Raw genomic sequence first — 26,952 nt, forward strand, 5'->3', positions numbered from 1 at the left:
CGCGGGGGGAAAAAATAAATAAATCTGTTTAACCTAATCAGAGACTTACTACATACAAAAGTTTGTTTCCCCTTTCTTTATGAACACCCTGTTGATACTCTCCACCCAGGTTTGGACCCGATTTAAAAATAAAAGTTATGCAAGGCACGGCTATCCGGCAGAAGGGAGCGGATGCTCGGGCGGGGTCGGGGTCGGGGTCAGTCGCCTCCCACGAGCCCCACTTGCCCTCCGGAGCCCTGGCAGAGGAACTTGCCCGAACCCCCGGCACAGCAGCCCCAAAATCCCGGGAGGCAGCCCACTGACCTAAATGCCGTCCTTAGGGTTGCGCTCCTGCTGCTCCTCGCTCTTTTGAACGCTCCTCGCATTCACTTACAGCCGGTACTCACCCCAGGCATCCCCAGGCATCGCCGGCACTGCGGAGTCTCGCTACCTTCGCGGGGAAGCGGTCAGTGGATTTCCCCGTGGGCACTTCTCTCTAACACGTTCTCCAAAGTAGGAGAAACCTGGAGGGAGACTCATTGCCAGGTGCAGGTAAGGCACGCCTGCAATCCCCCTCCAGTTTCACAGGCACAAAAAAGAGCATCCCCTTCTCAGAAGCCGACGGGAGAATTACAGCCAATTTTGTTTTCTTAAACAGCAGCGAGGTACTCTCCCAAGGTACACAGGCAGCGTGTGCTGCGCTCCCTCCCTCCTCGCTGAAATGGTTTCTCCCTCCACAGGCTCAATCTACCTGATTATGTTCTCTCCTAATCAGTAATCTCAGTTTCCCCAGCAGTAGCGGCCCTCCTCCTTCACCCAGGGTTTCTGGAGGGCGAGCTGCAACAGCAGGGCAGCAGCACCCCGGGGACACAGAGCAAGGTAGCAACATTTTGGGAGCACTTGTGTTTCTGTCTGCTTTTTGTTTGAACGCTGGAGTTCAGCCTTCGCCTGTCTGGGAGAGAGATTATGCCTCCTGCTTTACAATCCTATTCAAATAAGCTTAAAGTCCCTAAGAAAAAAAAGGCTACCTACTTCATCAAGTGGGAACTACTTTTCAATGCAATTTTTTCTTTTGTGTATTCTTTCCCTAAAACCAGCTTGTATCTCTTTCGAATGTAACAGTATATATGCATCTGCAGTACATTCTTCCCTAGCTCCAGTCAGCAAATAAAGTAGAAAAGGTACAATTTCCTTTCCCTCCTGTTTCTTTTATAAACTAAAAGACAGGAAGGATAACACATATTGCCACAGCTAACTTCAACATAAACTGTCTTTCAACAAGCATGCTTGCTGTAAGCCTGAAAGGGTCCTTTGGGTTTTGTTTGTTTGTTGATTTTATTTTTTTTTTATTATTTTAATAAGTAGGGAGGATGGTATGGACAAATAATCTTCCTCTTTTTGTCCTGATTATTCCAATTAACCTGATTATTACGTTACTAACTCTTATTCTCCTGTAAATCTCTTCTAATCCCAGTTTAGAGACTATATCTGAATTAATTAAAAACTTCCTTTAGTAGTTAACAGGATAGTCTAAAAACATTTGTGGAGAGAAAGCAATGGGCAAAGCATGGATCAAGGGACAATTTACAGCAGAATTTTAAGCAGGCTGTAGAGCACAGTTAGGCTGTGGTCTGTCAGACACAGCCACATAAAACCATGACAGCAAAGAGGCAGGAGATGTGAAGGACCATGCCGTTCCAGGACAGTGGCACATATTTAAACATTGTGAATATCTCAAAAGTCTGGTGATTTAATAGCTAAGAAAAAGTGCCTTTTGTAGGCAATGTGAATAGACACACCTGTATTCAAAAAAATAATACGAATTAGTATTCCTCTGAGATCAGATCCAATTTAAAACAAATTATCACAAACTATACAGTAGTCTCCTAACAAAAGCTAAAGCTTTTTATTTGTCATCCAAAGAAACAGCATCTCTTCATTCACTGTAACAATCCATTCAACTGAAACTTAAGGTCATTTCACATCCTATTCAGGGTTGGATGCTGAATCAAGAATTACCATCTTCTATGACAACAGTCTAGAAAGTTACTTGAAAGCAATTTTCAGTTAAACTTGTTAGATTAAACCTCTAGAACTACCAAGTCAGTTATGGGAGGACAACAGCTAAAACATTTTAAGTGAATGCACAAGATAACAGAGCATCTAGGTGTGTTCTCCTTGCCATTTACAGCATGGGGAATGCCTCAATGCCTACAGCAGAGCTGAGCACACCTCACACCAGAATATGGAGTTGCCACACTTCTGGAAGGTTCAGAAATGCTATTTCAAGTATCCTTTATTATCAAAACAGGTCACATGTTTTCTTTCTCTTTTTCCTGTTATTCAAACAAAATTCAGCAGAAACTGTGCATGACTGAACATGTATATGACAGCAAGCACTAGCATAACACAGTAAAGTTAATAAGGAATTAGAAATAAGGTGGCTATAAACATCTCCACAATATAGCTATTTACTCATTGTAGCTCTGAGAACCATGTCTTGAAGGAACAGGTAGTCTAGAAAGGCAGGACCACAATGTCTGTTCCCAAGACCTTAAAAATCTTGACAAATGTGACATACTCATGAAAAGCAATCGAGAAATAAAAGACATTAAAACACCAGCAAACACATTCAGTTACATAAATTAACAAGTAACAACAAAATAATGGAAAGAGATCATAGAGGACTTTAGCATGAGCCAGAAAACATTGCTTTATTTCCTAATTGTATTCCATCCCTCTGCATTAGGGCAGGCCTGCACTGCAAAGGGCAGCTGCCTTCATCTCTCCTCTGTGTCTGCCCCACAGCCATGTAAGGACAGGCCTCAGGGAGCAAAGACGTTGTCAAAATACTAGTTCAATAGAAGCAGCTATTTTTCATCTTTTATGTTAGTCTGGCATTTATCAAAATAATTTCTGTTCTTTTTTCCCTAAGCTCCACAGGAGGGATATTATTAGGTCATATGAGCAAAAACACCTCTAAAAGTCCAAGCACCACTGCTGAGGTACCCTGAAACCTAGACAAAATTATTGCTATTCAAAACTTAAGTGTTTTCTGTGAAAGGAGGTTATTTATTTTTAAGGATTGCTTATAGATTGCAACTCTACCTGGACTAATGGCAAGAAAGTCCACAACTTTCTTTTTAATCTCATCCAAAAGGAGTATAAAAATACTCTGTCACACACAACCCTTTATGTCACATATGAAATGCTCCTCATCTGGTTAGACAAGTCTAAAATCATACCCCACAACTTAGCTTCAGATTCTTCCCTGATATAGGACTCCTAGAATCTCTGAATGTTCTGAGTTACAAGAGACCCGACAAGATTCATTGATTCCAAACCCTGGCCCAGCAGAGGCAAGCCCCAAGAATTACACCATGTGCCTGAGAGCATTGCTCAAATACTCTTTGACCTCTGTCAGGTTTGGTGCTGTGACCACTGCCCTGGGGAGCTGTTCCAGTGCCCAACCACCCTCTGTGTGAAGAACCTTTCCTGCTATCCAACCTGATACAACTTCAGACCATTTCCTCAGATTCTGTCACCGTCACCACAGAGCAGAGATCAGAGCCTGCCCTTCCTCTCCCTTCACGAGGAAGCTGTGACTGCAGTGAGGTCTCCCCTCAGTCTCCTCCAGGCTGAACAGACCAAGTGCCCTCAGCTGCTCCTCACATGCCTTCCCCTCAAGGCCCTTCACCATCCTCACTGCCCTCCTTTGGATGTTCTCTGACAGCTCAATGTCTTTTTTGTATCATGGCACCCACAACTGCCCCCAGCACTGGAGGTGAGGCCGCCCCAGGGCAGAGCAGAGCAGGACAATCCCCTCCTTGCCCAGCTGGCCATGCTGTCCCTGATGCCCCCAGGACAGGGATGTCCCTCCTGGCTGCCAGGGCCCCGCTGGCTCACATCCAACTTTCCATCAACCAGGACCCCAGGACCCTTTCCCTGGCATTGCTTTCCAGCCTCTCATTCCCCAGTCTGAACATCCAGGGCTGCCCCATCCCAGATGCAGAATCCAGCACCTTCCCTTGTTGAATTTCACATGGTTGGTGCCTGCCCTGGCCTCTCATGTGTCGAGGTCTCTGCAGGGCCTCCGTGCCTTTGAGGGAGTCAGCAGCTCCTCCCAGTTTTGTATCCCCTGCAAACTTGCTCTGTGTCCCTTCCAGTCCTCCATCCAGGTCATTTATGAAGATGTTGAAGAGCACAGGGCTGAGGATGGAGCCCTGCAGAACCCACTAGTGACAGGTCACTATGGAGAGTCATATCTTAGGGACGCCAACTCTCATTTTCCAACACCCATCCACCTCAGGGGCTGGAAGAACTGCCCAGAGCTCTCAAGGACCAACCCTCCTACCCTACCCAAATGCCTTCACCAGCTTCTCACCTTGCCCACCACAGTGTCTTCTTTCTTCCCACGTTGCTGAAGCTTCTACATGCACCACTACCAAAAGGGGCTGACATGGGAAAGGAGAGTGTTATATGGAGCAGCTGTGCTATATATCCACTGAGGAACCAGAAGCTGGGAATTCAGCCAATGAAAAGTAAATGCCATGTGGGTGGTTTGATATCAGAGCAGAGACCTTGTTTATCTTTGTCTGCCTAAATAATTTAGAACACAGGAAAGATACTTTCATGTTTTTGAAAGACCAAAAAAAACCCAGTTTATACACAGAGTATAAGTAGTCCTTACAAACTGCTTGTTGAGAAGGAGACTTGTATGAGGAAACCTGCTATGCTCTTCTGCAGCTGAGAGCTATTACTACTGAATGAGCTTTATGCAGAGATACATTTTCCTCACTGGAATTATATTTGATAATCTGGGATTAGAAAAATAATAGCTAGCAGGGAAAACGAACAAACAAAACCCCAAAACCCTCAAACAAAACCAAAAAGGCCTTCAGAAAGAATAATTTTATAAAACAACAGACAAAATCCTCATTTTGCTGAGGTCAAAGGCAAAACTTCACTGGAAATTTATCTTGCTTCAAGATCTAAAGTCAACATCTGCTCTATTTAGTGTCACGTTATAGAGGGACATAGCTGTTCATTTCGGCCTTACTGAACATTCAGAGCATGTCCCTTTATTTTCCTAGAAATGTAGACACATAAACCTATCATACAGATATGATCCTATACTTTCTCACATCTATATATTTATAGATTGTGTGTGGGGGTATTTAGAATTTTAATGTATTCTTATATTTCAAGGTTTGGAATGGGTGTATATTTTTGACACACAAATTTTTCATCAACCTGCTTCCCCATTTTTTTACTTCTGTCTCACCCTTTTTCCTGCCTGTGCTGTCAAGTCATAACAGCCTACCAAGCAATCATGCAGCTTTTAAAAGTGTTTGCTTAAAAGTTAATAATGATATTTTGACTTTTTTTTTTCCAAAAAGGAAGGTATGAGAGGAGAAAAAGATCATTACAGCTGTATCATACTTGCAGGCCTGAACACATCTCAAATGAGGCAAAAATATATATTTCCTTACATCAAGTGGCAGTTATTTTTCCATTTTCAATTCCTTTATACATTCACAGCTTGGACTACCTGATGATATTCTATGTAAGATTAACCCAAATGTGTCTATTCAGTCTAATGTCTTGTTTGAGATAGTAAAGGACTGCCTCATTAGGTAAGGAAATCAAAGGTGTAAGTTTTGCCACAGTTTTAATAAAGCATAAAATGACAACTATCTGGTGGAAAGGTTTTTATCCATCCTGAGTTGGATAATGACAGGTGTCATGTGTCAGTGAGCCATTACTGTGCTGCCCACTGTAATCTGTCTGAAAAGTAATGTATAGATACATGAGAAATGCATCTGAATCAGGGACCTTTCCCCGAGTAATGTACCTAAAATTTAAGGTGCAATAAAGATGTGTTAGATGCTAATTCCTTCACCGTTATAATTATATGCATTCTGACTCAGTTTCTCAGAATTATTCAAGGACTGCTGTTACTGTAGCAGTATGATGACTACTTGCTTGAATGGAGATAAAAAGCAGTTTCTGCCCTGGAAGACTATACATACAGAATTTAAACTGCACACATAGGCACTAAAGATATTATCAGATATAGCATAACGTACTGAAGCTTGTCCAATTTTCAGCCAGCATTGTGATAAAGGAAAAGAAACATTATTAAATCCTTATCTTCATGCAAACTCTCTCTCAACAACCAATCAGACTTCCCAGGGTACTGAACTACCAAAGAAGTAAACCTTATCTACAGAAAACTATCAGAAAATCTTGAGATCCAAATGCTGTTTGCTGGATTCGCTGAAATTTGCAATCACAATTTTCTGGAAAATTATGTTTCTGGGAGGTTTGGATAATGTCATAATTAGGCAAACTATACAGTAAGAATTGCACAAAGTATTCCAGCCCCTGCTTTCTCTTGTGAGGCTTTTCTGTTGCCACGTCTGGCAGAGATGCCCAGACTTCTGCAGGGCAGTCCCTATTGTCACTCTCTTCTCCTGCATCTCATTTCTTTCCTTAACTTTGGATCCAGTTACATTTATTTGTCCCTCTCAGCACTGTAGGGAAGCACTTGGGGCAGCTCGAGGGATCTGCACCACTCCATCCTTCACACGCCGGCCCTCCACTGCTTTCCACTGTCCGGTGTCTTGTGGCAGCAATCAGGAACTGGGTTTGGAGCACTTTCAGATTATGTCACTGTTTGTTTTCAACTAAATGCCTTTGGCAAGGTAAGTGTTAAGGCAGATGAAGATGGGCCTGTGCTGCACACATCCTTGGGAAGCCTTGATGGCTGGGCCTCCTTTTTAGAACTCCCCACATCTCTCAGGAAAGAGAAGCAAGCTGTAAGTCCAGTAGAACTGAATCAAGAAAAGCATATTATTTTCCCCCTAAAATTCAGAATGTAACTTTTTTTTTTCCTGTACATCTTTGGAAATACAGAGGCCCTTATTTCCTTCCTGATTTTCAGTCTTTTTTTCTTCCCCTAGTCTTCTGACTATTAATTTGCCTGAACATCCTGTTTATTTTATATTCTTATTCTATGGTGTGCTTTTAACTTAATAAAAATTATCATGCCTACAAGACAATTAGAGCTAACATTTATATTCAGTTTTTAGTAAGGCTTATTTGATCAAACTTACTTATTAAAGGAAAAGATACTACTGTAGCAGAAAATAACATTTGCATCCAGGAAATGTGTGTTTGCTTCGATATATATTCTTGTTTTCTTTGACTAGTGCCAAGACTGGTCCCACCACTATGCCAGGAGTGTAAAAAAGAAAAATGAAACCATAACCAAAACATAAAAACCAAAACCAAAATAAAACAAAAAATATCCACAAAAAACAAACTTACAGACATACAAAAAGTAGTGAGTTGCATGTCTCCAGCAGCACATTACTGACCTATTCTGGAGCTCTCTTTTGGTACTAAATCACAGTTTGTCTTGACCATTTTTTCCCATGTTATCTCTCTCAGGTATGAGGATTCTTGTCTTGTGAAAACATTTATGGTCACATTTGCAGCAATAGTTCTGGTCTGCAGTAAACCAAAACCTTCTTAACATACATCTCACTGATAAGGCCTAATTCAATTAAACTGACCATTAAGATCAGTGTAAATTGAATTGCTCCCTTGACTTGCTGATAATTGCTTGACAGACCAATAAATATGGGGTTTCCAAGCAGAATGAGTTATGGCGCTCAACTCTGTCCCTACTTACTGCTCCCCTCCCTTGCTCTCAACCTGCAAAATGTCACAGGAATTACACAATAATTTGCTCTAGAATGCTTGTCAGAGATCTGTTGTTTTGATCCCAATTAATTAAACATTCCTGAGTCTGCATGCAGAAAGAAAGTAGCAAATGTTCAGAATGATAACACAAACTGACATAACATCTAAAGCATGGACTGAAAAATACATGAAACATTCTTCACTTCAGTTGCAATTACATAAAAAGTAATGCAGACAGTGGACCTAAATCCACGCCCAGAAGAGTCATGAAAGAACACAACCAGAAGGTCATCTGCATTGTGAAGGGTTTTTTTTCTTCTTTTTTTTTCTTTTTCTGTGGTTTTTGTTTGGGTTTTTTGTTTGTTTGTGGTTTTTTGGGGTTTTTTTCTGTCCAAAGGATAAGAGCGGCTATTTTTATACTGCAGAAGCTGAAGCTTCAATACTGTGCTCAGATTTGGTCCTCTCCCTACAAGAAAGACACTTGTAGGCACTGCAGACTGTCCAGAGAATGGCAAAGGAACTGGGCAAGGATCGGAAGCACAAGTCTGATAAAGAGCAACTGAGGTCGTTTAGCCTGGAGGAAAGGAGGCTCAGGGGTAGTAGTGAGGTGGGACTGCTCTTTTCTCTCAGGCAACAAATGACAGGACAAGAAACAGCTTCAATCTATGCCAGGGAGGATTTAGACTGGATGTTAGGAAAAAATTGCTTCACAGAAATGTTTTTAAAGCATTGGATTTGACTCCCCAGGGGAGTGATAGAGTCACCATCCATGGAACCTTCAAAAATGTGTGGATATGGCACTTACAGACATGGTTTAATGGTAGTTGTGGTGGTGGTCTTAGTTTGAGGATTAAGTTTGAGGATTGAGTTTGGATTTGGTAATCTTGAAGATCTTTTCCAGCCTTAACCATTCTATGATTCTAGGAATGATTACTTCCAATTTGTTGAACACTAGTTATCTTTAACAATAAATTAAATCTATGGAATTATGCATATAGTAATGAATTCTATCGTTTTCACAATCATTGAGACTTTGATTCTACGCTGTGGCTCCTCTGGTTTAGCTGGATCTCCTCAATAGAGAAAGACAAAGTTGGAAACATGTCTTATTTTGACCATTTTTGATTGCTTGCTGTTTTATCCAGGCTAAGACAGAGTTAACAGGAAATTACTGTCTGAAAAGATCCATAATGGGCAGCCATCAAAACAGCAAAAGAAAGTACATGATAGCAAGAGGAAGCTGGACTTGTTCAGAGTAACAACTATACATTTTTAAGTGTGAATAATTCCAAAGCAATATTTCTGTTTCTGGTGTTCTCATCTGTTCTTGAAGTCATGATCCAGCTGATTCCTGAAATATAAGTTGTAACTCAATGCTATCTGTGTGGTACCAGAGCTACAGGAAGTGTTAGAGAAAAGTCATTCTAATCTTAATGGTCTCCTTGAACCCTGAGGAATCAGCTCCATTGCAGTTTTCACTTGACCTTGGTTCTTGTCTTTATTCCTCTGCATATTCAATGAATTAACTGAATAGTTGTTATATAATTTCTAAATAGCCTAAAATAGATAGAGGTCCATTTAATCTCCATTTACTCTAAGTTGAATTTTACTCTAATTAACTGTCTCACTTTTTTTTGACACAGATCTAGACTGAGAAGTAGCATTTTGGAGTTGATCAACTGGAGTAAGCACATTTGAAAACAGACAGGCAAACATCATGAGCCTAAAACACTGTCATGAGACATTCTTTTTTTTATGGATGTTTTCTGACAATATTGTAATTGTCAAATATATCTACTCTTGGAAGCATCTTTATTAATCCTCTATGAAATCTGGTAATGTCTCACCAAATGTGACTTCTGAGATAACTTCTGCACATACAGTACAATTAAGATACATCAAAATAAACAACTAACAGAAGGAGCTTCAGTTTCATAGCCATTTTGAGCTTAAACCAGAATATATGTGCACATTATTGTACTCATGGGATTTAAGACATGCCTACAGCTGGGTTTTTTTTGGTGGAGTTTTTTTTGAAGGTAAGAACTGTTAATACTTCCCTCTCCAGCCCTACGGGCAGTTCTGCACACCCTCAAGCAAGTAGAAAACAAACAGAGGTAGATATACGACAACGTGATAAATTGTTAATCATACACAAATATTTCAGAACTTTTTTTTTTTTTAGCTTTTTCATTGATCGACAATGAAAAAGCTCAAAAACAGTAACAAGAATGTCTAAAAGTAAAGAGGGCAATCTTGCATTTTATTTTTTAAAAGCAAGATGAGATTGTAGCTGTGAATGGACACATAAATCTTCACTGTAAGTAGGTCAAAAGGTGTGAAGAAAGTTTCCAATCACAACTGCTGCAATGCTGACAGAATGCTTCAACCAGCTCTTTGGGTTGAACTTTCTGCTTGAAAACTGCACTGAGAATTAATAAAATAGAGCTCTTTTTCCTCTCTTCCTTTTTTCCATTCCATTCTTATGCAGCTCTTTTTTCCCTTGCTAGGGAGGGATGGCATTTGGCTGCCCATGGCTGCCCGCTCAGCAGGCAGGTGCTGAAGAGAGGGGAGACCTGGGAGCAGGGAGTGAGTCCATGGCCCTCCCAGCTGTGAACCATTCCATGCTTCCCTATTTCATATGTTTCCCTATTTCATATCCATGTTTCCCTATTTCATACGTTTCCCTATTTCATATTTACATGCCTGTGCTCTGCTGGCACAGGCAGTGTAGATGTTGGTGACTTCAGGGAAATGGGGAAATGTTCCAGTTCAGTGGGGACAGGAATTGATCATTACTACACTCGCATGCTCTCACATAATTGTCTTCTTACCTAAATTATAACACCATCAGAACAGCCAGGCAAACTAATGAATTGCATAATTGCACAGCTTCCTGTCATTAAAGAAATAGGATTTTTTTGGTCTCTCTTACCTATTTCAGTATACCCCTTGCCTTCTGACTTGTACATGAACTTCAAGTTATCACTCTTTATAAAACAAAAGTTATGTACTTGTACTCTGTACACAGTGCTTTGCACTACACTTATATCAAATGGCAAATGGAAGGGAGAGTGTCATTTTACCTAGAAACAAACTTCCTCAAAGATCTCTGAGAATACCAAATGATGCCCTTTTAAGTAGATCAATGCTTAGTGTACTGTAGCTGTCAAAAATCCCACCCATTTCAAGGCAGCTCTTACTGAAATAAATACACCAGGCATTAAAGAACATTAGCATCTAAGAGCTTCTCTTTTCCCAAGAGCTATCAAGTATTGACCAGGGAAGAAAATGACAAAAGAAGAAAAGAAATAAGGCACTTAGAGCTCACTTTCTTCATCATAACTAAGGCACACAGGTTTAGTAGGTGCCTTTGGCAGACTCGGAGCATTAACTGACTTTCAATAACTTTCCTTAAAAAACAAGGCAGGGGGAAAACCTCCTCTTCCTCCCTGTATAACCTGACTGCTTAGTGCTGAAGAGAAAACAGAGGGGTAGCATTTATATTTTCATTGGAATTAAAGCATTCTCTTCCTAACTGATTTGTACAAAACAACAATCCATAGAAATAGCAAAATGAAAAGGTCCAATTAGTTCAAACATAGTTTGCTTTCTCCTTACAGGAAGAGATGGGATCCCCTTGGAACTTGGAAGCTGTCCTATCTCTGAAGCCTTGTTGAAGCGGTTGCAACTTGACAAATGTTGGTGTTGTTTTTTGGTTTTGTTTTTTTTGTTTGTTTGTTTGTTTGTTTTTTTCTTTTTCCACAAAGCACTTTCCTTGGGCTAATGTTGCCACAGTATCTTTGTTTTTTTTAATCAGCAGATCTCAGCATCAATATTTTTTAAACAAAACTGACAGTGTTGTCACTGTCTAGTGCTTGAGGATGGTGACAACAGGGTTGAGTGTTTATGGGTAAGAATCAGGAGAAGGCCACCAAGGCAGATACCCTGGTGTGAGTTTGTTACAGACCACCCACATGGGATGAATAGGCAGATGAACTATACTATAAGCAGCTGAGGGAAGTCTTAGGATCGCTAACCTTTGTTCTCATGTTATCCATCTGATGAAAATACAGAAATACAGCAGAGAGGAAGCAGTCCAGGAGCTTCCCAGGCTGCATGGAAGAGAATTTCCATCCAGTGAAGGAGTCAGCTAGGGAAGATTCTCCACTGGAGAAATTATTTGGGAACAGAGAGGGATGGTGTGGTGGCTGTTTTGCAAACAGCAAAGAGGAAATTTTAGTCAGCAGAACTGATACCTTAGAGAGAGCAAATTTCAGTTGTTTAGGAGCCTGGCTGACGGAGTGCCTTGGGAGGCAGTCCTTAAGGGGGAGGCAGTCTTGGAAGGACTGAGGAATGGAGTCACCTCAGAGTCATGGATTGAGATCCATGGTCTCCCTTGAGTCTCCTCTAGCTGAAAACCCCCAATTTCCTCAGCTGCTCCTCAGGTGACTTACTATCTAGACCTTTCACCAGGTTCACTGCCATTCTCTGGACGTGATCCAGCAACTCCATGTCTTTCTTGAAGTGAGAGGCCCATAATAAAAACATTTCTGTATTATCAGCTCTGTTTTCAGTACAAATCTCAACCACAGCCTCATACAAGCCATTGTGATGAAAATTTGCTTTAACCCAGCCAAAGCCAGAACAGGGTGTTTTCCAGCCTAAATTATTTTGTGACTTACATCACTGTGAAAAATCTGTGAAGCATTTTTTTATTGCTTAATTTTTATATTTCTAAGCATTCCTAATATTTCAAATTTAATTATATTTGCTTGATATCCACTTGATAGTTAGGAGTGACTTACTGATCAATGGTATGACAAATATTCTAAGACTACGCTTACTGATAAGAAAATTCTTATAATCACTGTGTGACTGAAAAAAATAAAGATGGACAAGTCATTATACAGCAGATTTACCTGCTTGAGACAGAAACTAAGGCAAAATCTTTAAAACCCCTCACATACTACCTACTGAGAGGAGAAAGAGGACAGCATTAACTGTGCTGCTGTTCAGTGGGATCTTCATAGGCTGCAGACAGGTGGAGAGAAACCTATTGAGGTTCAACAAGTGTAGGGTCCTGCACCTGGGGGAAACAGCCCCAAGTACCAGCACAGGCTGGGGGCTGACCTGCTGGAAAGCAGCTCTGCAGAGAAGGACCAGCAAGTCTTGGTGAGTGACAAGTTGCCCATGTGTGTCCTTGTGGCCAGGAGAGCCAGTGGGATCACGGGGTGCACTGGGAAGAGTGTGGGCAGCAACTCAGGGAGGGGATCCTTTCCCTCTGCTCAGCCCTGGAGAGGCCACACCTGGCGTGCTGTGTGCAGGTCTGAGCTCCTCGGTACAGGAGAGACAAGGAGATATTTGAGATGGCCCAGCAGAGGCCACAAGGATGAGGAGGGGTCTCGAGCATCTCTCTTGTGAGGAGAGACTGCGGGAGATGGGCATGCTCCATCTGGAGAGGAGAAGATTGAGAGTGGATTTCATCAATGCATATAGATATTTCAAAAGCAGATGCCACAAGGATGTGCCAGACTCTTCTTGAAAAGGAGAAATGGCCATAAACCAAAGCACAAGGAGTTCTACCTCAACATGAGGAAGAACCTCTTTGTATTGATGGTGGCAGGCCACTGGAACAGGCTGCCCAGGGAGTGTCCCTCTCTAGAGACATTCCAAACCCACCTGGATGCATTTCTGTGTCACCTGCTCTAGTTCACCTTCCCTTTGCAGGGGGATTGGACTGTTAATCTCCAGATCCCTTACAACTCCAACAATTCTGTGATTCTGTGAACTCAGCTTTTCTATCTGTTCTGTGTAACACAGCAATTGTAGCACATGTGAGATTAAAGTTATATCTTAAACTATTACATTAAAGTGTATATCAGATGTGACATAAATCTAAAAAAACCCTGAATTTACAACAGCTGATTATATAATATATCCTTTGCAGATACAGTACTACCTGAAGTTATTTCTCCACTTCATTTTTTCTCATGGAATTTGTTTTGTTATATAGTCTCAGTCAGAAGCTTTCAAATATAAAGGTAAATGGAAAATGGAATAAAATGAATCATGAGTTTGTGAAAAGGAGATTGCACTAGATTAACCAGTTCTCCTCCTCTGAGAGGATAACCGAACTTCTAGACAAAGAAGGGAAATGGATTTAGTCTCTCTGAATGTCAGCATTTGACAGTTCCTCAAGTGCCTAAGCCCTGTCAGCCTGGAATTCACTGGTTGAAAGTAGCTACAGAAAAGGCAAATTTAATGGAAGTCAAGCCTGAGAAAAATACACCAATAAAAAATGGTTGCATTTATAGGCCCTTATACTTTCTACCAAAAAGTTTCAAACTTAGTTTTCAGGGTGTTTTCAGTGATGTAGCATCCATTTTCTCTGTCATGCATTTTTATAACTGAAACATGCATTTTCGTCTCACTCAATTCCTTCCCCAATTCAAATTCTTTATTGCAAAATCCATTAATGCTTGTCATCAGCTTGTCAGTTGCTAAAAACCAAGCTTTTACAGCAATCACTCAATGTCTAGAAATCAATTATGGGCAATCAAAAAATATTTCAAATTAAATGTGTCAATGTGTCATTATTGCTTAGTCCAATTACTTCAATTGATTTTATGAAAGATTAAAAAGTTGGTAAAAAAGTTGGATTAAATTTCATTTAACTGGTTTTTTTTTTTTTTTTACCTAATCAACTGGTTATTAAAAATTTTGGGAAAGTGAAAGTGAACTTTTTGCCCTATTGTCAATTTCATTAAGTAAAACCTTCACCTCCAAGGGTGAGATAAACACAGGAGTGACAAATATATTCATTGTAATCCAACAGATGCATGAGGAAAATAAGGGGATCACCAAAAGATTAAAGTTTAGTTTTAGATTTTTTTTCAATTTTTCAGTTTGTTTCTCTTTGCTAGAACCTGGGATAGCTGTATTATATCACAAATGTGATTAACTAACAGCCAAACCTATAAGACTCCTTCAATAATCAGATTTTTTTTGATGGTAACTGCTAAGTTCATCCAGTCCTTTCAGATACATCTGGAAATTCAACTCCACAACGCATTTTTATTAGTAATGGAATAAGGTTCCATAAAACATTCACAATTAACATTGACTCTCTTTGAAAGGCAGCTACACAGAGCAACTTCTTACATCACTTATTTTACCTCTTGAGCATAGAGGATTTAAAACTTTGTGCTTAAAAAAGTGTTGAGGATGAACTCAGTTTAAAATATACCTCTTATCTCCCAGCAAAAACTGATCGTTATTTTTATCCAGGCACAACTCCCCTTGATGTAATGGGAAACACTCTACAAAGGCTGCATGATCAGCTTCTTGCAGAACAAAAGCAAGACTGTCTACAGAGTGCTGTCAAACCTTTACCCATGCAAAAAAAAAAAATCTGTTACAACATGTTCTATACCACTGAAATATATAAAGCTACATCTTCTGCTTTCTTTTCCACTACAGAGACAATAATTAATCATAAGGGGTTTTCCCTTATTTTTCTCAGTCTTTCATTCTTTTCCTTGACATTCTACATAGGTATTTCCTTTTAATTTCATCCTTACTGCTAAAAAATATATAGCAATTTATTACAACTATGAAAAATAAATAAAATATAAAATAATTTCTTAAGTTATAATTTAAAACCACAAGGCTTACATTTCCTTTGATATCCTAATATTTATTTATCACTTCAAGCAAAACCCATTATTTTCCTTGATACAGTAACAAAAACTAGTTAAGGATTGCATATGGTAGCAAGAATCAAATTCAGCTGGTGAAGGAGTCTCCACACTGTTTCCTTAGGACAGTCAGCATTCACTTTTTAAAATAAAGATTTGTTTTAAAAATAAACTAAAAAGAAATCCCACATTACACTGCCATCCTGGAACTCTGAACTGGGAGGAATACAATTCTGTAAAAAGCTGGAATTGAAAAGAACTAAATAATTAATAAATTGTGAATTACTTCCAGTTCTGTGCTTGGTCAGTTGTCCAATCTAGCTGTAAAACCTAATACTCTGTAGTCAATTTAATTTTTGGCAACAAGGTTTCCTATTTGCAGAATGAAAAACTGATTTATGCAGCTTGAGCTCTGGTCTAGATAACAAACTCTGTAAACAAAGTTTAATGTGGGATTCAGTCTTAGCTTCAGCCACAGAAAGTCCCATCAAGAGGTAACTTTTCCCTGTCTGCCTCCACCTGTGGCACTGAGCTGTTCTCTACCAGAAGCAGCTGAGCCTGGCCCAGAGCTGATTCAAGTCAGCAAAACTCTTTTCTTTGGCTTAAGCAAACTCAGGTGTGGATCAGTTATAGCCATTGCTAAAGGTCATGTTGTAGTTTACACATGAATGAAAGGATTACTTCTAATTAATTTTTTGGTACCTCAGAATGCAGCATTTCCCCAGATAATAAATATCATAAAACTGGATTTATTTCAAAGCATACTGTATGCTTTTGCCCATTTGTCTTTCTTGCATTGACTTTCTCCTGTGATTTATTATATACTACTTCCAAGACTAATTGTATTATGAAAATGGCTAGATTTCTATTCAATGCCTGTCTATTTCCCCATTATACACTGGGCTGTTTTTTCTTTTTTCATTCAGCATAAATACATAAACATTAACTGCTAGTTTCAGCTAACTTTGGAATTTGGTTTAAGGAAAATAAAAATTAATGATGCTGCCTTAAAATTGCTTATGCTTGGTTAAAATTTATGCTGGAAATTCTAGGCATTAGGTTTTTTGTGACATTAGGACAGTATTTTTTGCTGGTCTAAGATCACACCAGGGATGACTGACATGAGACCTGAAAAAAGAATGAATTTCCTTGCCTGAGGATGATAGTCACCTAATGCATAAAGGTTTGGGTGAGTTCTAAAGTTGCTCTCCCATCTGTGGAATAAGTGCATTAACTTGCTATTCTGTGTGGTATTTTTAATTTAAGTATAAATTGAAAATATTTTTTCTGTTTTTATATATGCTCATCAGTTGTATAAATACTTGGATTTTTTCTCTCTCTTTTTGTCAAGTGTTACTATGCTAAATCTAAGACAGAATCACTACTTTATTGCTTGAATTTTGTCAACACATTTTATGAAGTTCTTAAATACTTTTTTCCCTACCTTACTGCAATCTGGTGACATTAACAGTAAAGTTCATGAGGTTTGTCTTCACTGCTTCATAAACTGCCAACAATGTTTGTTTTTACCATCCTTGCTTTCTTGCTTAATCAATCTGCTATTATAGGTTGAATGTTAGGCTTCCTAACATTGTTGGAACTGAATGCTCTGAATTGTCCCTATTTGCTACAGTCCTTTCCCTCACAAACAATGATTTTAGAGATCCTCCACCTTTTTGGATGCAGTGAATTGTGCAGTATGTAAGAGTTTCTACTGGAAGGACTCTTTATGTTCAGTAGCCTCTCTTCAATTCTTAGATAAATAATATGAAAGAGACAAAAAGCCTGGATTCTATACATTTGTGAGTCTGAATGCAAACCATTTATTGCTTTATGAAAATATCCTCCAAGGAGTATCACACATAGTCTGTACGTCCTTGAGCCTTTTCCTTTTGCGTGTTGAAATAAGCATAAAATCACACACAGTCATAAATGGCTTCATCTGTTGTGGACCTAGGGAGTCTCTCACAATCTCCTTTCCCCAGTAACAACTTGGGATATAGGAAGCCACACCTATTAGAAATGAATTTACATGATGCAGATTTGGATACTGGGTTTGGTGTACTTAATGTCTCTTTCTTTTAAACTTCCAATGTCATCTTTCATTCATGAGAGCAAATGTTTAGCAGATTCTTTTTCCCTGTTCTTCACTCTCATTTGACCAAATGCTTTGTTGTGGTTTTGTGGTTTGCTTTTTTCTCTTTTTTTTTTTTTTTTTTTTTTTTTTTATAATGAAAAACAAGGTCTAGTTGGAAATAAATCACAATCCAAACTCTTTTAAATACAGAGCCACACAAACACTGGGAGTGATGTGACTAAATGCAGGCCAGCACCCATTTCTGATTAGTCACTCAAGGCTCCATTTTTAGCCAGTGGAGAGGAACAAGAAAAGCTAGCTCAGGACTAATCACGCTTTGTAACTCTGTGTTTGACGTGGTCGTCTGGGTTTCCTTTACAAACAAACCTCCATAATTTCAGCCTTGCAGCACAGAATATCACAGGGTTGCAGCACATTCTGAGCTGGAAAGGACTCACAGGAATCATTGAGTCCATCTCTTACGTGAATGGTCAGACATAAAATGAATAATTTCCTGAAAGTGTCTTTGAAAGGCTTATTTCTCTCCAATAAATGGGTGCCTAATGCATCTACCTTGGAGATATGGATATGTATTACAGACATCTACAGTTAGACAAAGTGCAGTCCACCTCATGTATTGGATAGCAGCAAAGATTACCAAAAGGATTTAAGAGCAGAGTGTGCTCAAACAACCTCCCTCTTCCATCCAAATGCTTCCAGTGCCCGCAGTGAAAGGACTCGCTGTGCCCTTGGCACTGTGTACCAATAACCTTTGTCTTGTCTATGTGACTCCTCTCTTTAATATCTTCTATAATTTCTCTTCTGAAGGCTTCCACAGCAACAAATCCCACACCTTAGTCATGTGGGGCAGAGACAGGGAGATGAAAAAGCAAAAACTCAGTTCCCCCTGTTCTCAACCTGTTGCTCAAATATTTTTAACAGTCTTGCCATTCTAGTATGATGGGAAAAGCAGACTCTACAAATCCTCGTGCTCTAAAGGCAGGGATGGCTTCTCCCAGCATTCTCAGTGTGCACACACTCTGCTGCTTTCCATTCGCAGAGGTAGGAATACTTCATCAGGTCTCTGTGCAGAATGATAATGAAATTTAATTTGGGAATTCTCCATTAAATTCTGCTCTACACTGTAAATTAGGTTCTCTTGTTAAACACCTAATTTGTAGTATTGAGTCACTATGTCCTGAAGGCAGCAGCACCTGAAAGCGTATAAAATTGGATGAAAAGTGAAAGATAGAAATAAATAGGATGAAAGATGGCCTAAACCAGACAGAATTTCCACAGCTAAATTATAAAAATTACCTCCATTACTCACACTTCATTAAATGAACATTCTGATCATGTCCCCACAACTCAGTCAAGGGGTGAGAATATGATGTGTATGATACATGTATTCCTTCAGCACATACAGCCAGTGACTATATTCTTGTTTCATAGGAATTTTTCTCAGCATACAGAAATTTTGGCTTCCCCACTTTCCCTGAGTTTGTGTGGTCAGATGAAATCCAGCCTTTTTGCACTGCTTAGACAGACAAAAGGTCTCCAGTCTAATACAATATCCAGCAAAGTACTCCAGAGAAACTCCTTCATAACAGAAATTGTTGTAAGTCCTTCATTAAAGACTGAAAACTTTCTGTGAAACTTTCAAGAAGCCCAAGCTGTTTTCAGCAGAAAACTCTTCTGCTGGAATATTTCAAACCACTTTTACAATATCATGCACTTTTACAATATCATACAATTCACCCTGTATGTGTGGGATTCATTACAATAGGGATTAAAATGACAGCTTAGCATCATGTGAGGCAGGGGGATTTGAGACTGAGAGCAGTAGCTGGACACTAGGTCAGCTGAATTGTACTTACTGCTGAGTTACAGTAATACATATAGCTTTGGAATAAAGGGACATGAGGATTAAGGGCTATCTTTCAGAGAGATTTTGTAATATTAAAGATCTTATCACACAGAATCTAAAAATGGACTTCCTGGGAAATGTATGAGTAGTGGAAAAATAGCAAAGCAAAAATAAAAAGTAAGAATTCTTCAAAAGTTGTCATAAAACCCCATCACACTCATACAGCACAGATGTTGCATAAATGATAAGCAGATGTTTTTATGTAGACTAAATTCTAAATGATCCCACTGTTCTCAATTAACATCCTTCAAATGCATTAAATGGAAATGATAGTAAATGAAGAAGAGATTCCTGGGAAAACAAAAAATCTGTTCATACATGTAAAGGGTTAAACTATACCACAGAAAAATATTTGTAGACATGAAATGATAAAATCCCTAAAATTACATTTCAAATTTAAAAGCCACAATATTGAGGGTCTAGCACAGGAAATCCAGAGGAATATTCTAAGAGGACATGAATAATTCATGGCTTCTGAAGCACACAAGAGACAGATGATCCCAGAAAAACGAGGTATCCAGGTGTGCTCCTGTCAAGTGCAGTGACATGAGCACAGTGTAAATCTGCTGGAGAGAAGAACAGCTCATCTCCATCCCACCAAGACACACTGTGAACTGGCTTCCAAAAGATGTGTTCCTGTTTTAACATCAAAAGGATGGAAAGCCCAGAGAAGGGGACTAGCTAATAAAATGCCTTAAACATTCATAGAATAGAAAATGCTCCCTGGCTCCAGCATACATCAGAATTTACCTTAATGCGTTTGCCTGGTTAGAAATAAGAAAACAACCTAAATCGTAACCACCCTTGCTTCTTCAATTTTGTCTATCTCACTACATTTGCTCCCCCTTTCCCTCCCTGATATGTACCTTCAGTGACATATTGTTCAAAAGTGCAGTAGTAACTCTTTTATCAGGAAAATCATCTTTGCTACATTGCTTGGTTTCTATTCCTCATTGTCAGGGTTTAAGTATAAATTTGGTTCCTATTGAAAATAATGCAACTGAAGCTTACAGAGATTCCAAGAACACTTTTAATGAGAAAATATTAATATGCCATAATATGTTTCAGTGATACACCTGACAGCCAGGTGTAAAGTTCAAAATAGATCTGTGCCTTGCAGGTTGTACCCCAGCTCTGCAGTTCTGAGGTAACAGTCACACAACACAGTCAAATGTGAAATCTTGAACCTGCCCAGCGTTCAGCCTCTCTCAGGGTGTCCACCCTGATGATTTCCCCTTCCCTCCCACTTGCCTCTCTACAACAGCTCCTGGCTTTGCCAGCTCCCCAACACATTAGCCAGAGAAGAAGCTGAACTTCACATGTAACAGGACTAATTTTCATCTCTTTGAAGACATTTTTATGCTTGGAAATATTCTAGCATTAGTACAGCATATGCCAAGCCCTTAAAATGAACAAAACTAACACTTTAGTATGAAAGCAGATTCTGCCTGTAAATTAGGTCTGACGATAGGAGAATGTGTAATTATTACTGTGAATTTTCAATACAGCTTTTTGGGGGGGTTGGGAGGGTGGTTTTTTTTCCTACACTTAAATGCTTGTTTCTTTTTTAATAGTTTTCTGTATAACAGTTTCAAGCACTGCATGAGGTATTTACAGCCTAACCAGTTGAAAGAAATGGACAGGCTTTAGATTCCACTCAAAACTTGATGCTTCTGGAGACTTGAAGACACAAAATATCTCACTCTTTTGTAAAAAGACACATAAGAAAGAGCAGGAAAAAAGAACTAATTCAAGTAAATTGCGCATTCACGAACTTATATGGTTGATGTGATTAGATATATTACAGACATACATTCTTTATGCACACACACAAACATCCATAGCTAATAAATAGACATACATATATATACAATTTAAAAATCCCCAAACTCTTCCCTATTATTTTAGTTAGTTCATTTTTAGTAATATTTAAGTAACAATATTATGTCAACTGGCCTTTTGACCTTTTTGACCTAATTAAATTTGAAAGAAAAGATGTCTATGAAACCTGCTCTGAACCGATCCAGTCTTTTCAGATTTACAGCTAAAGACTTCTCTATAACTGGTGATAAACGCTCAGATTTATTAAAAATCAGCCATTTTCATTGCCCCATTTATCAATTAAGTCTGATCAGACAGCACTGTGTTGCAACCAAAGTCCTATTTCTTGCACCAAGCCATAAGACAACTAAAATACAGGACTTTTTGTCACTGCTGTGTGCCCAGTGACCCTGCTCACTACCTGCCTGGGTAGGGCTACCTGGCTGGCACACCTTCTTTCTTATCACCACCCCATCAAGCAGAGACTGTATAGGCATTTCTGCATGTGCCAACTTTGCTCTGTGGTTGCCTACATGATTTGCTCTCAGCTGGGAAACCAAATGGCCTCAGCCAGCTCTGGCCCCAAGCTGGGGTCTGTCCCATCTGTCCCACCCAGACAAACCTTTTCCTAAGGAATGGATGACCAGGCTCATGCTGCCTTAGCTCCTCCATAAGCCTACAAGACACAATGTCATGGAGCTGTGGAAGTTAAACTTGCATGTCTTTGATTCAAAATAATGCCACTATACAAAATTGACAGTTAAATTCTTCTGAAAGACAACAGTGTGAATATTATGGGCGTGTGAATATTGGGAGATCTGTTGCCAAAATGCATCAAAATTATGAATACAATACAAATTATATTTATATAAATATAAATTTTACTTTCCTGGCTGCCCACTTTCCCTTCAATCTTAGCAACTGTTCTGTTCAAAAATTACTCTGTATGACATAGATCAACATGTTTTACTTGGCCAAAAGGAGAAGAAAGTAGAAAGGAGTTGGATACCAAAAAAAAAGAAATTAAGAGCCAGTAGGCACACACTGGAACCCCTAGGATTCCAACTTATCTTTTCAGTGTGAAGGTCATCAAACACTGGTACAAGGATCTCCTTCCCTGAAGATACATAGAAGTTGAGAGACAAGCCTTTTTTATACACACTGCTTAGAAAACTAAGTATCAAAAACAATTTTCAGGAATATATCACACCATGCTATATCATATTTTTATTCAGTTGCAGTTTATGATTGCAACATAGGACTTTTATGGGAATAATCCTGTTGTCCAGCCTGGACAAATAGATTAGAAGCTGAACTCAGCTTCATACTAAATAGAGTATAATGGCTATAATTGAAACTATATCTCAGCTGTGGGGATTAAGACATATTTCCCAAACTTGAAGTCCTTTTGAGCATTTCCAGTAGATCTCAACTCTACCTGTGAGTAAGACCCAGGAGCATTTTACCTCTCTCTTTCCTGCAACACCTCCATCCTTCCAGGAGGAAAGATCCAAGATATCTGACTTGTAGGGACCACCATGCACACAAGGCAGCTGCATCCCTGGCCTGCACAACTGGGACTCCAAAGATCGTATCCTACTGTGCCACCCATCTCACAAACCTGTTGCAACTTTTAGATACCAGCTTGGGAGGAAAAGCCCCTCCATTAACTGCACGTGGAGCCCAGTATCCCAATCTAGGCATTCAAATAATGTTTGAAGTTGGGTGATGCTTCCCTTGTAGCTCATTAATTTGAGAGTCAAGTTTCCAAACAGAGCACAGGAGTGTGACTTGTGCAGGCATTCTGCAGTCCCCAGAACACTTGCACATGAAGTTATGGTCCATCAGCCTCTTTGACCGCAGCACCCGTGTACAGAATCTCAACCAAGACCGCCAGAGGTGCCACACTGAATCCTGCACAGGGTTTTGTGTACAAAAATCTTATACAGTAAGCAAGGATAGTTATCACGTACAGGCTCAGTGTCCATTATATAAAAGCCATAAACAGAGGAGATCATTACCAAAAAATCACTTCCCATTTACCTTAATTTGTGTTCTGCTTCCCAAAGTGAGCAGAAAGTAGTTATACACAATAATTATGGCAAATAAGGTAATGGTCTGAAAGTACAAAAGCAAAAAGAAAAATACTACCCAATCATCATCCAAAAAGTAATAAAAAAGCAAGTGATTTTCTTCCTACTTTATTAAAAAATACACTCCATGAAAGTTCAATTCTGCTCCTCTAATTCTCTTTCAAGAGGGAGTTCCCATTTGACCTAAATGTTTGTGCATGAAAAATTTATTAAGTGACGTGGTTTGCTTTATTTAGAATAAAAAGAATATCTGTTTGTCATTATTACTGCAGGGAGCAGAAGGCTATGCTAGGTCAGATGAGCACAATGCTTAAAGGTTTCTTTGTCCTTATTATGACCTCCTGCTACCTAAATTGCATACTAAGATTCAAAATAATTCAAAGAGAGTTGCAATATCAAATTAGTATCTCACTCAAAGGACCTACTACTTAAAATAATACTTATCATGGAGTTTATTATATCATACTGTTTCAATTGCTAACACCTAAGTATTTCACATTGTCCAGCTATGGAAATTTATGCTTCCCAAGGTATCAATAAAGCATGAGCTTAGTGTGACATTTACACATTGCAGAGAGTTCTGCTTTGATTTAAAAAAATATATTTAAATTATTTACTAAGTATTTCTAAAACATTTTCCTAATTAAGTTTTTTAGACCTGCACATTTGTTGTTAGTGTGGAAACTAAAACTAAACTACAGGAAGTGACTATAAGTAATAGGCATTTCAGGAATTTTTTTTTAAGTAAAAAATATTCTTCCAGTACATGTATTTCCTCTCTTTTCCCATTTGGAGTTAGGCAAATTATTCATTTTGATAAATGGTTAAAAGATTGCATCGGTATTAGATTAATAAAATAAGAAATTTGAATTTAAAGTAAGGCTTGTCCATCTGTTTTATTTTATTAAAAATAAAGCAAACTTGGCAATATAGTGACTACCTCACTGCTAACTTCCTAATATTTGAAACTGACTTCAAGGAGAGCTATTTTTGAGAGTTTTTGCTGGTACTTCACAGATTCAGTCCTGTCATCCTTTCTCTGATCCAGGAAACTGCAGTCACATGCAGCCTGAGCCAGATTTCAGAAGACATGTGCGAGATCAGCTTCATGAAAATATAGTTACCAAATATTCTGCAGTATCATCTGAAAGGAAGCCAATGTCTTGTCTGGGTAAAATTGTCTTTAGAAGAAATAGCAGGCTGATGACAGCAACCAAATACAGAGGCCATGTGAGTCCCTTACACTGGTGTCCAATTTCTGCCAAGCCTGAGTTCAGCATGGCACCTGTGAGGAAAGGAAAGGAAAGCTCTGGCTCCATCCTCATGCTACCCTTCACTGTCAGAAAGCACTCTGGATAATGCCAGTAGGAAACAGAGGTCTAGTTACACAAACTGGGAAAATGGAGATTTTTACTACATATAAACCTCAGTTCAAGAAAAGTAATAGTTTAGATTATAATGAGTTCATATTGTGGCAGGTAAATTTTGTGGAGTTTAATGAAAGAGGAACCCTGCAAAATGCATATGCTTCTAATTAGGGGAGGCCACCTGAGTACCACAGCCGCTCAGCATCAGAGATATTTGAAAATAAATAAGACATAAACACAAGGACAGAGAAAACAAACTCTTGCAGAAAGTTTTCAAGCTCTTGTTAAACCCAGGTGATGTGTTTCAGGTAAACTGGTGAGAGACTTGGGATAGGAGGTGGAATGCAATGCGTGGTGGCCTATTGCTTCAGGTCACCAAAAAACCTGCTGTTTGTGGTCCACTCACCAAAATGGCACAAGAAACATTTCTGGGTCTCTTCCAAAACCCCCGAGTACTGGTGATGTTCCTGGAGAATGTGTCTGAATGCTGCTACCTACACTACCATGTGAAGAAGAAAACTGAGGGATTCATGGATGGCCAGAGTTGAGTGCAGAACTCTGAGGACTTGTTTTCCACTCTGGCTTTTAGAGTTAACAGGGTAAAAACAAAGTCAAATTCCTCATTTGTGTTTAACTGTAGACTAGGTACAATCAGTCCCATTATCTGTATGACCAACAGATTTCTACAACCTTTTTACATCATAAATGTTGTTTTTAATAAAAAGTTTATGAGCAAATGTAGTCAGCAGAGTTCTTTGTCCTTCTTGCTATATGCAAAAGATGTCACTAGTTCCTCACACAGGAGAACAGGAAAAACACAGTTTTATCTTAAAATATTTATGAACAACACTTAAAGGACAAAAAAAGTTGACAAATTCTCTTTCCACTGATATTGAGGATTTTTAGAAATGTTTTTTGTACACCCTAGACTGAGCACCAACTCTAATCCAGTGCATCGTTCAGTCAAAACTTTGGTATGCAACAGAATTTCCTGAAGCCAAACATCCCAAGAGAGGGATAAGTCTATCTAACCACAAAACAAGATCTTTGTCACTGCAGTTGGCCAGATATGTCATTCTTATGAGCAAAACCTGAATTTACATGTTTGGAGGCATAGAAAAATAACAAATAACTGAACTTGAATTGTCACATAGAAAGATGGCTCTTGTATTATAAGTGTAGAGTTTATTCTCATATATAAATATAAGAAAAACCATCTACAATCTGTTGCAATGCTAAGTAATTACATTTCCTTTTGCATATTGTATTCTGTCTGTGAAATAAAGCATCTCGTAATTTATTAACTCAAGGTTCTATTTATAAGTTTGCTTATGTTTTATTCTAATAAAATCATCCAACCAAAATAGTAGAAATGTTCATACAAGTGCAGTTATTGAGGCACTATGTCAAATGATGTCAGAACTTACATTTGCAATTTCAATCAAAAAAATCAAAGCCATCCCTATGCCTGAATTCATGTTTCTGTTCACCTACTGATTTTTTATAATAAAAGATGAAAAAATGTTTTAATTACAGAGAAACAATACCCTAAAGTGGTATCAGTTTAAAACTGTCCATTAAAATAAAATTATAATTTGAAACATAGGGTTCTCAGATAAGGTGGACTGTCAGCCTGCAAAAATCTGTTGAGATAACATTTCTCTTAGATTTTACATGGAATATGAAAAAACCAAATGCTTCATTAACCCTCCTACTTATGGTCCTGGATAATGTAAAACAAGTGGGAAAAACATAGTTGTCTGAGGTTAAGAAATCCATCCCTAAGAAAATAAAATTTTAAATTTGCTACAAATAGGTAAGACAAATATACTAAAGTGTCTGTATTTCACCTTTATAAATATACATACACACAAGATTTTCTAAGCTAAATCAGAGTCTTTCATCCTCTCTAGTCTACTGCCCTGATGGAAAATAAGTAATTCATTTAGCACATGTAATAAATATGTGTCATACCAATAGGAAATATCAGCGTGGGTCATGTTTTTACTTTGTGTGTTGACACAGTAATTGCTCAATTATGTGTAATGGAGACTAACTGCCTCTCACAAAAATATAGCTACATGCTATCTACACTCTCTGCATTAATAATAAAAATGAATTGGCTTTTTTTCCCACACACATTATAGAAGCCAAACAAGACAAAGGCATTGAAAAACCTTTAGAAGTGGCAAAAATCAATCACGTGAATTTCACCATCATGTAACATATTGTTCTTAGCAATCACTTAAAATTGTGCAACAGGAATGGTCTTAAAGAT

At 38.8% G+C, this 26,952-nt stretch overlaps 1 protein-coding gene across 16 annotated transcripts in view; it reads right to left on the bottom strand.

Moving 5' to 3' along the window:
• DMD (dystrophin) overlaps window positions 1-26,952 on the bottom strand; it is a 1,135,802-nt gene that overhangs the window by 912,251 nt on the left and 196,599 nt on the right. The window contains exon 1 of one of the 16 annotated variants that reach the window (XM_041719922.2): window positions 387-3,503. The exons of the other annotated variants lie outside the window; for them this stretch is intronic. Within the exon in view, the coding sequence (XP_041575856.2) occupies window positions 387-405 (19 nt within the window). The 5' untranslated portion in view covers window positions 406-3,503. Of the gene's footprint in view, window positions 1-386; window positions 3,504-26,952 lie in introns of those variants that run through there. 16 annotated transcript variants of the gene reach the window in all.

Source organism: Taeniopygia guttata, chromosome 1, assembly GCF_048771995.1.
Source record: "Taeniopygia guttata chromosome 1, bTaeGut7.mat, whole genome shotgun sequence".
NCBI lineage: Eukaryota > Metazoa > Chordata > Aves > Passeriformes > Estrildidae > Taeniopygia > Taeniopygia guttata.